The sequence below is a fragment of the Lissotriton vulgaris genome, chromosome 7 (genome assembly GCF_964263255.1).
Source record: "Lissotriton vulgaris chromosome 7, aLisVul1.2, whole genome shotgun sequence".
NCBI lineage: Eukaryota > Metazoa > Chordata > Amphibia > Caudata > Salamandridae > Lissotriton > Lissotriton vulgaris.
In genome coordinates this window covers 1,245,384,370-1,245,397,606 of record NC_141695.1, presented here as the reverse complement: position 1 = coordinate 1,245,397,606, position 13,237 = coordinate 1,245,384,370, and the positions used below count along the sequence as shown (strand labels likewise).

Sequence of the window (13,237 nt, the reverse complement as noted above, 5' to 3'; positions counted from 1 at the left end):
GTCCTTGCAAGGCAATATTCAAACATTCCAGAAGCTGCAGTACTTGGAGAGCAATCTGAAGACCTAGGACAGTTGTTCCTCTTTGAAACTGTGCCAGCATACCACGAGCACGAGCAGACACATCGCCACTGGACTTGGATGTTGATAAGTGTTCTAGGGTTTCCAGAATAGGTTCATAACTATCCATGACTTTTTTTACAGCTTTTACATGGACCGTCCAGCGTGTTGGACACAGAGGCTTTATTTTTAACACATTTGCAGGGCCTTCTACACTGCGTTGGATGAGGTCTGAGAATATTGTACGGCATGTCATAGATTGCCCAAACAGATTACCAAGTTCGTGGACATAAAGTAGTGCATCTTCCATTATGGAACATTTATGTGCTGCAGCCTGCATCACCAGATTTGTACAATGTGCTCCACATGGACATAAAGAGCAAGTGGTTGTTCTTGGCGTATTAATGCTTGTGCACCATGGTATTTCCCTGCCATATTTGCTGCACCATCATATGTTTGTGCTCTCAACTTTGACAGAGAAAGACCATGACGGCATAAAACATCTTTGACAATTGTAGCAATTGCAGTACCAGTCGTATTATCAGCCTGATACAGTCCAATAAAATCCTCATGAGGATACAGATCTTGGTCAATGTAACGAATACAAAAGCTTTCTTGTTCCTGACCAGATATATCCTGTGTGCCATCAACTATTACTGCGTATGGTTTGTCACCAATATTTTTACGGATTTGATGCAAAATTGCATGGGACAATAATTGAAAATCTTCATTTTGGATGTCTGGGCTGAGATATTCTGCTCGATTTGTAGTAATCCACTGTTTCAAAGAAGGTACATCCTCTGCTCGTGCACTAAGAAATTGACGGAAATTCCCATTGCTGTCATCATGACCTCGTAGTGCAAGGCCTTGTTTTGCCAGAAGAGCTATGATATGAATGATTTTGTTAAGACAAAGCCAGGCTTCTTTCTGTTGTTGTTGGACTTGCTGTGAAGACTGTTGATTGATTGACTGGCCTCCTCTATACTGTACTAGTTGACTCACAGCATATGAATGAGCATAACTGGTCTGGTGCTTTTTGAACCATTCTATTGCCTTCTTCCAGTTAGTGTAACCGGTGCTGCAAAATGCCTCCTCTGTGTTCTTGGAAAGCTCAGTCAATTTCAGTGACTTAGCCTTTGCACAGTAAAAGCATAGTACTCCTGCCACTCTACTGCTGTAATGAAGCCAGGGGAAATCCTGGAACCATCTTCCTTGAAAATGTAGAATGCGTTTTTTCTTCATTTGTGACTGTGTTACAATGATTTGAACTGGCAATGTGTTCTTGTGCGGTTGGTTTGGTGCCACTGTGCTTACAAGTGTTTCCTCTGTATCCTGAAGACTAGTTGTTGAGGCATAAGAACTGTTGCTTGATTCGTATGAGGCAGTGACAACTCCACAAAATGTTCCTGGGAGTGGTGTGCAATTACTTGATATTTCTAAATGTGTGGCCCCAACTGCATATTGAAATGCAGGCTGCAGTTCTGACATTTCATCACTATGAATCGAGTTAATTTCTGACGTTAAACGCCTTGTGTTCTTATTAAGACAAAATTTGCTGCCGCTTAAAGTTTTACATGCCAGCTGGTATGGCCATTCGGCATGCTGTGATCTTTGTCAATTGTATGATCAGGACATAGATCACGTCATGTTTGTTTGTCCTGCACTGATGTCTTGCAGGCGTAGATGGTTAAGACCAATTTGCTTACATGTCAACATTTTATCTGCTTCTGCATTCAAGGCGGCCTTGATTAACCCACCTAATGAAATGTTTGTTTTTAAACTGTACAACTTTTTAAAATGTTTTTTGGACCTGTACTAGGATGTTTCTTCTAATTGTGATGGAATAATATTTTATGTATTTCTTGTTTTGTATGTATATGTTGTTTTATGTGGACCTCATAAAGAGTTCCTTATCATAATAAATAAACTTGAAACTTGATTGATGAGGTGAGTTAATTTCTGAGTTGTCTGAATATAGGTTCACTTCACTGGGCTGTTTCTTGGCAAAGAATTTCCGGATATCCATTCTAAGAAAAAAGGAACAAAAAAGTTTGTAGCAGTTGCAATTTGGGGACATACAGAATATTTACCTGCAGTTTAAAAGTTGCAAACATTCTTTTGTGTGCACTCTCCCATGTAATCAACACAGGGAGTGTTGTTAGGAGCAAAACCTGCCTCCAGTATAAGATCCTCTTCCAATGCAGTGCAACAGTGAGGGGAAATGATGCATGTGCAAAGGCTTCACAGTTTTTTTATAGCACCTTTAGGTTTTCACAGCAAGAAGAGCATTCTAGTCAGCATCTTACCTGACTAAAGTGTTTCAGCAATACATAAGACACTGCAGTATATTTTTTACGGTGGCAAACAACCTACCTGAAAAATCTCTTTTAGCTGTAGATGAGAGGCAATGTGGCCAAGCAGGTTTTCAAAAGCGAAGTAATGTTGTACTTGTAGCAAAAATAAACTGTTGGGGAAAATTATAATACATTGTGAGGGTTTTGGTCTGAGTAATAAAAGTACTGTACTACAAAATTGTTCAGAACTTAGCATAGAAAGAAAAAAATGCACAAATATTGTGATGCTGAGAAAGGGAGTGCTTTAGCACAATCTGACAAAAAGTATCCAAACAGATTGGCAAAGAAATCATTCTTTTTTTACGCTAGACAATACTATAGTGCACTTACTTATTAGCAGTAGTAGTGGCAGCCGTAGCCCTCTTTAGCGATTTTCTTGATCCACTCACTGGCAGTGAGTTGCTGGTCGGACTGACTACTGGATTCCGACGGCTGATAGTGCTGCGTTTCCTTCTGCCATGGGACTCTGGAGACTTACCATCAGACAATGGTTCTGGTGAGCCGGAGCTCAGTCTGTGGACTTGGAAGAGGTGCTGGCTACTCAAATTTGGTACTAAGATGATCCTGCTCAGTTGCTAAATGGTGACAAGTACAAAGAAATGAAACTGAGGGACTTGAGACAAAATCTTCACTAGCAGTATCCTGAGCCAAGATACCATCAGGTGTAAAAATCCACATAGTTTTGAGAGCAATAGAGAATTGTGAAACACAGAACTATGAGAGAGTGTGAGTGTGTGTGAGATGCACCACGGCTCAAACATGGTGCATGGAAACTCTAGCCTTTATTGCACCAGTACTCTGCCATAGCCTGCCCTTCCTCCCAAAATATGTAAAGGAGTGAGTACCAAATTGCCAGTTCCCAGACTTAAAAATCAAATAAAAAATTGTGCAAATACTATGTTCATTGTTTGTACGATAGGTGTGACCCCTGCAGAGGTATGGCCAGAAAGAGCAAAACTTCCCTATTTTTAGTACTTGTTTGGCATTTCACTGACCAGTTACAAACTACTACGCTATCTAATTAAACCAATAGCCTTACATGCTTATTTAAGGTTTAATATGAGTTATTGACATTAAAATACATTCACAAAGTGGGATATGTTTCCAATCACTGAATGTCCCAAATACCCTTAAAAGTGGAATCACACGCCATTTGTCTCTGAGCCAAGCAGTTTCTGTCATCAGTACTTTTCTCTTTTCCGCAGTTCAAATATGAATAGCAAAATATCCTAGTTTGCAAAAGTTTTGCACATAATTATAGTTGTACCATATTTGCCCCATAATACATCATCTGCTTGCACATATTTATAGTTGTACCATATTTGCCCCATAATACATCATCTGCTGAATAATCTGACAATTTTAACTAAAAAATGGTTTGTAGCTCACCGGGATCAAAAATTACTGATAAAATGTGACTTATGTTGCTGCAAAGTGGAGGGCCCTTTTCAAAGGTTGACTGGTCACCTTTCTCATTGCTGCATGTGTATGTTACACTGGTACTAACGAGGCAAAATCTTTGCAGAGACTGGAGGTATGTGGAAAAAAGGCCAAAATTCACTGGAAGTAACTTATTCCTTAAATTATTAATTGTTCCCCTAAATTAAGAATTTTAACCAAAACTAAAGTCATGTGTTTTTCACATGTATTATAAAAACACATGTAATGTGTGTCACAGAACATATCCAATCACAACAGGATTTTGGTTTTCTGGATCATTCTATTTTTTCATGTCAGCTGATTTCATTGCTGTTTTAGTAGTAGTAATTTGCCCCCCCCCCCTTTCCCGGACGAAGTCACTGTCATGTCATACCTGTGAAATAAGTCCAATTAAGTACGGAATGGCAAGTTTCACTGTTGTCTAAGCTGCATGCCAATACATTTAGTTCACAGCAGCACCAACCCACATGGCTGGGCTTCACCTTTGAGGCTTTTGGATACAACGCAAGGGTGGGCAAAGGGACTAAAGTGATGAGCTCAAGAAAAAGGCCAGATACCAAGGAACGGGAAAAAGTGGCTGAATGCTAGCACGGTCCCACTTTCCTTTGCAGTGTAGGGTGTTGCAGTGACGAACAGCCTACAATAACACCAGTGTCTGTAGGGGGCTGCTTGCATTCTTGGGTCTGTGCTGAGCACCCCCAGCTGCTCAGAGGCCCCAGCTGATGTGGTGTTATGTACTGGAGTCTGTCACCAGGCAATGTCGGGCCTAGACAGGCTGAAAGACATGAAACCTATTGAGTGCAGTGCGTTGAAGGGTGAGTGATGTCTGTGTGAGTGCAGGGTGAGCAGTGTGCCTGTGTGAGTCCAGGGTGAGTGATGTCTGTGTGAGCGCAGGGTCAGCAGTGTGCCTGTGTGAGTGATGTCTGTGACAGTGCAGGGTCGGTGATGTCTGTGTGAGCGCAGGGTGAGCAGTGTGCCTGTGTGAGTCCAGGGTGAGTGATGTCTGTGACAGTGCAGGGTTGGTGATGTCTGTGTAAGCGCACGGTGAGCAGTGTGCCTGTGTGAGTCCAGGGTGAGTGATGTCTGTGTGAGTGCAGGTTGAGCAGTGTGCCTGTGTGAGTCCAGAGTGAGTGATGTGGATGGGTGAATGCTGGCTTAGTGATGTGTCAGGGAAGGTTGAGTAATGGGTCTATGAGTGCAGGGTGACTGTACCTATGCGAATGCAGGGAGAGAGATGTATCTGTGCAGTTGCAAAGAGACTTGTCTGGCTACTCCCAGAGATGTATTGGCCAAGATACCTCTTTCTCAAATGTGCTTAAGAATGCACCATTTGCCCACTCTTTTTTCAAAATGTTCTCCTGGGATAACCCCCGAATCCCCCATAGGTGGTTTGGCCTCGCACGCTGCGCGCGCTCGTCACAGTGCAGTATTTACGCCCCACCACTTTCAAATGTCACCAGCCGCCCCTGCCTTTTAAATGAAAATCCACTATGAAAATTACAGTGTAGGCATAAGGTGATCACATATCATTTCACACACTGACACATCTGAATACACAATGTAATACAGCAATGTCTAGCACCATCCCCTAAATGAATATTAAAAAAAACTTTTGACCTAATGTCAGATGTGTCAGTACGAATCTAGTTATACTGAAAACATTGACAGTCTTAACTATCACAGTAGTTTAAGGAAGAAAGTCTTGAAAATTTCCAAAAGGATTCCTCAGAGTTCTTAAAGAACACTACAGCACGTTAACACAGAGCATTACATAAGTGTCCAATCTGCGGCTGGGCTGCGCCGCGCCGGGCCCGAGAAGAGACCTGCACCTGGTGTGCCCAGAGAACTAAAGGTGTGTGCGGAGCTGCGGCTGTGTGAGGTGACCTGGGGCCGCGATGTATACACTCACTGCACTGACTGCATGCCAAGAACAACGGTGCGGAACGCTGCTCACAAATGGACAGCGCTAAGAATGACAGAACAGATGGTAGCGCTAGCAACCCCAGCCTATGCATTAAAAACACACGAATGTCCATTTTCGCACAACAATCTTCAAAATCTTTTCCCATCTTCCTACCTCGCAGATATTTCATTCGCCCCTTGAAAGCCTTGTAAGCGGCCGTCTGATTAATTCCCAGTCCTTATGAGGTTAGATTTCTCACGTCCGCACTCATAAAACTAAATCTACTTTGTAAGCCTCATTCAGATAATTAGAAAAGTATCACATTTAAGCAAGCATATTGAGCCACAATGCCAGTGAATAGCCGAATTTAGAGACAGGCCTGCAAACACTAGTCCGAGGTGACATTTACACAATTCCATTCTAATAATTACAGGAACACGGCGTGAAAGGGCCCTTTGTTATTGGGAGTTATTCAAAGTGCGGAATTAAGACAGAACATACGTGGGCACAATTTAAACAAAATGCGACGAGGAGAGGGCTTTCACGCACTATAAATAAAAAAATTAAAAAAGCAGCACTGGCAGCAGAGGTGAGGGCGAGGCTGCTGAGCCGAGGCTCAGGCTGCACTCCAGACTCCACTCAGTCACAACTTGTAAACCCCACACCCCCACCACTTTCAAATGTCACCAGGCGCCCCTGGCAATGCAGTGTAACAGCCCTTGTCCCTACTTACAAGTTAACCGAGCGTCAGAGCGTGCTGCTGCCTGCAGCCCTTCCGTCAGACACGGGGCGAGGAGTTCGTCGACGAGGTCAGGTCATCCAGCAAATCAACCAGAGCACTGGCTACAGGCAGCTGAGGTGAGAACTAAATAATTCCTGGAGCCTCAGGGGTGCTGCTCCACACAAAGAGTTCAAAAGGGCAGAGGCAGGGGGGCGAGTGGCCTCTGACGTCACCTTATGTTGTGACTATCGGATCATTGGCAGCTCACAGACAGGTTGGTAACTGGAGAGGAGCCAGGTCAAGTGCAGGGCCATTAGGGCACACAGCACCTCTCGCACTTTTTTTTGCGCGCTAATGGCCTGCCAATATCCCTCTCAGGAGGTAGAGGGGAAATTTGTTTGAACCCTCGTCCCCCCCACCCTTGTCCCCTGTGTCCCCCCCACTCCAAAATCTGGGGGGATATGTCCCCCGCGTCCGCCACAGTTCCTACGCCCATGGCTGCTGTGAAGACAAGCAGAGCTGTTGTGATCCCGTACTGAAAATAGGAGGGGTTTCTTCTCCTTGTCACAACTGATGATTTTTCAGCTCTCTCTTGTCCTCTTTGGCCAGATCACAAACAGCACAGCCACACTGGTTCAAATTCTAAATCTGTTTATAGTGAATAATCGGGGATATTGTAACACAGCAGCAGCTCACCAACAATACTGCAAATAATCACTGAGACATCCTCCCATTTCTCATATCTGATATGCTGTTTGGATCTAAAAGAAACATTTTTTATGGGTGTTGCATGAAACATAAACACAATATTTGTCTGCAAAATGTCTTTAATAGACTCCTACACATTACCCACATTAAAAATAAATTATAGAAAAATGTTATTTACAACAATCTATTTAAGAATTATTCAAGGTCATCGGGACAAGACTTTGCAGAGCATAGCTGACTCTATAAGAGGGCCCCCTGAAAGGCACTTTTCCCAACCCTTAAAATGTCTCCGACTGATGTGCATCTCGAGGGCAGTGTGTAGGTTTCAGTACATGAAGCAAGGGTGCTTCAACGCCTACCCGAGTACCATAGAAGTGGTAGGTTACATTTGAGTGATCACATCGCAAATTACTCCTATGTCACTGCCAATGTTCCCTCTAATTTTTTTCCTCTGTGTGCGGCAGTGGAGGGTCTCTGTGCGCTGCAACCATGGCTGTGTGCGCCAGGAACCAAACCGTGCGTGTCTGCGGCGCCAAATGCCACTCAAAACATTTACTTTAAAAAGTAAAAAGATGGTGCATTTTCACACATACAGAGCCACAATAAGGGTCTTAAGGGCAGTTTGCAAATGTATTGTATTACCTGTATTTTCATTGTTGTGTCTCTGACTGCTGTTGTCTGTCTTCCCCGCTGCCTGTACCTGGTCCGTGCCCCTTTTTCTTCCCTCTGTTACCCTCGCTGTCCCTGTGCTCTCTGCCCGGTCTTTTCTTCTGTACCCCTTGCTGCCCGTGTCTCGGCCCAGTTTTCCCTTCTGTTCCCCTCGCTGCCCCCGTGCCTCTCTGCCCATTCTGCCTTCTGTTCTTAGCTGCCTCTATATTTCTGTATTCTGTATTTTGCCTCTGTGCCATTAGTTTTTTGTGCTCGTCTGCCCTCTGTGCCGCTCGTTTTTGTACCCCTTTTGCCTTCTGTTCCACTCGTTTTTCCCTCATTTTTTGTGCCTTTCTACCCTCTGTTAGACTTGTTTTTTGTGCTTTTCTGCCCTCTGTTCCACTCGTTTTTCCTTCATTTTTTGTGCCCTTCTGCCCTCTGTTCCACTTGTTTTTCCCTCGTTTTTTGTGCCCTTCTGTCCTCTGTTCCACTTGTTTTTTGTGCCTTTCTGTTCTGTGTTCCACTCGTTTTTTGTGCCTTTCTGCCCTCTGTTCCACTTCGTTTTCCCCTCGTTTTTTTGTGCCCTTCTGCCCTCTGTGCTACTCGTTTTTCCCTCGTTTTTTGTGCCTTTCTGCCCTCTGTTCCACTTGTTTTTCCCTCGTTTTTTGCGCCCTTCTGCCCTCTGTTCCACTTGTTTTTTGTGCCTTTCTGTCCTCTGTTCCACTCGTTTTTGTGCCTTTCGACCCTCTGTTCCACTCGTTTTTGTGCCTTTCTACCCTGTTCCACTTAATTTTCCCCTCGTTTTTTGTGCCCTTCTGCCCTCGCTTCCACTCGTATTTTGTGCATTTGTGCTCTCTGTTCCACTTTGTTTTCCCCTCATTTTTTGTGCCTTTCTGCCCTCTGTTCCACTCGTTTTTTGTGCCTTTCTGCCCTCTGTTCCCCTCGTTTTTTTGTGCCCTCTGTTCCACTCGCTTTTTGTGCCCTCTGTTCCACTCGTATTTTGTGCCTTTCTGCCCTCTGTTCCACTTTGTTTTCCCCTCGTTTATTTGTGCCTTTCTGCCCTCTGTTCCACTCGTTTTTTTGTGCCTTTCTGCCCTCTGTTCCCCTCGTTTTTTGTGCCCTCTGTTCCACTCTTTTCCTTTTTTTTGTGCCTTTCTCCCCTCTGTGCCTCTTGTTTTTTTCCTTGTTTTTGTGCCTTTCTGCACCCTGTTCCCCTCATTTTTTGTGCCCTCTGTTCCACTCATTTTTTGTGCCCTCTGTTCCACTCGTATTTTGTGCCTTTCTGCCCTCTGTTCCACTTTGTTTTCCCCTAGTTTTTTGTGCCTTTCTGCCCTCTGCTCCCCTCGTTTTTTGTGCCCTCTTTTCCACTCGTTTTTTGTGCCTTTCTGCCCTCGGTGCCACTCGTTTTTTTCCTTGTTTTTGTGTCTTTCTGCCCTCTGTGCCACTTGTTTTTTTCCTTGTTTTTGTGCCCCTTTTGCCTTCTGTTCCGCTCGTTTCCCCAGCCGCTGTGGCCTTTTGTTTAGGTATTGCTGTTAATCAGAGCCCCTTCACAGGCTCCGATTACCAGCAATACTTAAACAAAAGGCCACAGTCTGCCCCGCACTTTACTAACAAAAGCGTAGTCAGTTTCCAAACACAGCATGTACTTTAGCACACTCTGTGATTGGAAACTGTCTCTACGCTTTTGTTAGTAAAGCGCGGGCAGACTGTGGCCTTTTGTTTAAGTATTGTTGTTAATCAGAGCCCGTGAAGGGGCTCCGATTAACAGCAATACTTAAACAAAAGGCCACAGTATGCCCCGCGCTCCCACATAGCCAGAAGCCCCACAAGCCCCCCCTCCTCCTTACCTGCACTCCTCACGTGCCTCATGTTCGCGCCGCTCGCTTCTTTAAAGCGGACGGCGGCGTGACTCTCTCTAGCGACGTCCTGTGTGCGCTCCATGCGAGGTGGTGCGCGCTGACATCAGGGATGGTGCGCGGGCACTCAAGATGGTACGGTGGTCACTGCACCAGGGCAGAGCCATTTTAAGGCATGGACACATTGAGAAATGGCCCATGGCCCAGTGGCGACCGGCATGGCTTGCGGGTGCGCGATATAAACATTAAAAAAATGTAATTAAACTTACCTTGCCAATGGGTCCCGCGTCTCTGCTCCTGCTCTCGTCGAACTCGCGGAACAGGAAGCACAACCAGGCCCCACTGACCAATCACAATGCTGCAATGCAGCGCTGTGATTGGCAAGCACCCAGGCTCTCCTGACCAATCACAATGCTGCAATGCTTCATTGTGATTGTTCTGAGTGTCCTGTTTCGAATCCCAGCCAGGGAATTGGGGCCTGGGTATGTTCTCCACGCAGGCTAATACAGCCTGCATGGAGTACAGGGAAAGTGTGCATGACTGTTTTGGGTGGCCCTAGAGCGCCGGCCAAACATTCATGTACACTTAGGATTGGGCCAACCACTCCTCCCCTGCCCTGTTCTGAGAGCAGTGCAGCACCGTCCACCCGCACGCCCGCAAAGTAGCACAAACATAAAATGATAAGAGCTCAAAGTTATCATTATTTATCTTGCTACTTCACACTGCTTGAAATCAGTGGGGCACTGGCAGAGGAGCCGCCACTGCCAAGGCCCCCACCCTCCAGGGGGCCCTCTTGTATACTGATCAGATGACTCCTCTGCAGCAACATAATGCCCTTTCCCTGCCTACCTCTAGGTCTGACTCTCTCTACCTATCCCTAACTCTAGTCTCTCTGCCTTTACATCCACCTCTCTTTTCAGTGCTTATTTTGTAAAGGAAAACTGCCGGTGTATGAAGGACTGCTCTGAAGCCCTTAGCCAATGCAAATAAACATTGGTACCCCTAATACCAAAGCTGTGCAATCCTCAATCCACCTCAAGCTTCTTTAATCCACTACCAGACACTCCCTGCCCCTTAATCTCTCTCTTGTAGGTTCCTACTTTCTCCCTTTGGAAGTTTTTCTGTCTTTCTCTTCCTCCGTCTTTCCAATGTTTGTGTTTTATCCCTCTCATTCTCTGGAAATGTCTGATGCAAAAAATAAGTGCCAGTTCCCAAAAGTAAGTGTTGGTGGCCCCCACCGGCAACCACCTGTTCAAATTAAGCACTGCTTTCTCTACTTTGCTTACCTCACATTCTGTCATCTCTCTCCCTCTATCTTGCTCACCTCCTTTAACCCTCTTTCTACTTCTGTCTAGCACCCTTTTATTCTTACCTCCCTCTGTCTACTTCTATGGTGTTCCATCTTATATCTCTATCTCAGCGATCACTAAATCCCTGTCCTTCTCTCTGTCTCACTGTTCCATCTGCCTCGCTGTCCCCTCTACCTTGCTCTGTCTGCCTTAAGCACTATTTTATTTTATTTCTCTCTCCTTACTTCGCACTACCTCTTCTATCACACATGTTCTATTCAGTACTCTCTTTCAACATCTCTCTACCTCTCAATGTACCTACCTCCGTCTCTCTGTGTGTGCCTCACATTTACCTCACCTTCCGTTAAGGTTGACTCCCTGATGGCAGGACTGGCCTCTCATGGGTCCATAATTTCGGAGGATGCCTCTCCCTCTGATCCTGTTGATAAGAGAGTTGAGGGGGCAGTTAAGCGTTCCTATGCGGCCAACAACTTCTACATTAGGTCTTCTGCCTATTTGTCTCATACTGTCCAGACTCTTTTGAAGGACTTTCAATCTCTGGCTGAACTGTTGGAGCAGGGGGCTGACGTCCTGCATACACTAGCTGTCATGGAGCAACAGACGAGACTGTTATCAGATATCTCCTTCGATACCTCGGGTGCCACTGCCGTGGCAGGAGGAGCGGCTATCCAGGCCCAGCGTCAGGTGTGGCTGCTTCATTTATTTATTTAAAGTTTTATATAGTGGGGACAAGACCCAGGCAGGTATCAGAGCGCTTTACAGATGTTCCTGGATCAAAAGAGTTAGGCAAGTAGGTCCGGAGAAACAACAGCAGTAGGTAATATATTGGAGTAAAAAGAGGAACAAAGTATCATGACATCACAAAAGAGTATATCTGAGCATATATGCACAAAAACCAAATATTGATGTTGAGAGCAGACATAGGTCATAAACGAGGACAAAGTCATAGGATCAAGTGCAAAGTACATTGTAGCATTACTACTCAGGGTGAGGCAGTCTGTGGAGGAGGAGTGAAACACGCTTGGTAGGTAGGTACATTAAATCAGAGGATGTTCATCAATAGAGCTTTCACTTCTTTTTTGATAGATGCCGTAGGTAAGGAGTTCCAGATTCTCAGGGCAATACCTGAGAATGCTCGATTACAGGTTTTCCATCTTTGGAACTTTTGCGGTTTTAGCAACAGGGTGTTGGAACTCCTAGAAGATCTGCAACCACCAGAGAGTTCCAATTTTTGAGCTAGATACAAATGGGTGTTATGGTGAAGAGCCTTGTGTGTCATTTAACACCTTGGGTGCTTGAGAGATTCCCCTCCTGTGCTGCATTCCCTGAATCCCCATTGTTCATGATGAGCTCAGCTCGTCATGAGCACAGCTCAACTATGCCTCATGACGAGCTGAGCTCGTCATGAGCAGCGAAGGGGTTAAAGGAATTTTAAGATGACTCCTCGCCTCAAAAGGCAGCCAATTTAGGAATTTCAGGTCCAGTGTGATGTGGTTATTTCTTCTGCGTCTCGTGGTGAGACTAGCAGCTGAATTTAGGGATGCCTGAGCTGAGCCAAATTGTAGCTGGGTAGCCCACAGAGTCATTGGAAGGCCGAAGATTCTCAGAAGGCCCTGCTTATGAAGATCCCCTTTTTCAGGGACCAAATTGTTTGGTTCCTCCCTGGAGGAAATGGTGAAAAAGTCTGCGGAGGACAGGAAGCTGTTGGCACTGGTCCATCCTTCTGGAGGCCGATTCGTTGATCCCAAGAGAGCTTTTGCTCCTACTTTTACTCTTAGGGGATGGGCTCATGGCCATGGCACCCCATTGTCTACCAAAACCCAGGTCTCAGCAGGCTGATTTTACCCCTGCGTCCATGTCCTGACTATCCTCAGGTTCCGCTGTCAGGGCTCCGGTAGGCGGGCATCTGTGACTTTCATTAAGACCTGGGAGGACTCCGTTTTGGATCAGTGGGCTTTGCAGATTGTGAGAGAAAGCTACTCGATTATTTTTTACTACCTCCCTCCGGACGCTTTCATTCACACACCCCTGCCTTCAGTCACGCCAAAAAGGAGGCATTGTTGCAAGGCATTCTTCTTGCGAAGGGGGCTATTGGTCAAGTTCCAGCTTGTCAGAGGGGTCTTGGATTTACTCCATCCTGTTTCTGGTGAGAAAGGTTTCTGGGGACTTCCATTCAGTGTTGGATTCAAAGAGGGTGAATTCTTTTATCCTGCATGTTATATTTAAGATGCTCTTTTTGC

At 45.4% G+C, this 13,237-nt stretch overlaps 1 protein-coding gene across 1 annotated transcript; it reads right to left on the bottom strand.

The window, feature by feature from the left end:
• Positions 1-396: 396 nt before the first annotated feature.
• Positions 397-1,545, bottom strand: LOC147703321 (zinc finger MYM-type protein 1-like). The gene has a single exon (XM_086929495.1). The coding sequence runs from the start codon at positions 1,543-1,545 to the stop codon at positions 397-399; it is 1,149 nt and encodes a 382-aa protein (XP_086785621.1).
• Between the last annotated feature and the right edge of the window lie 11,692 nt (positions 1,546-13,237).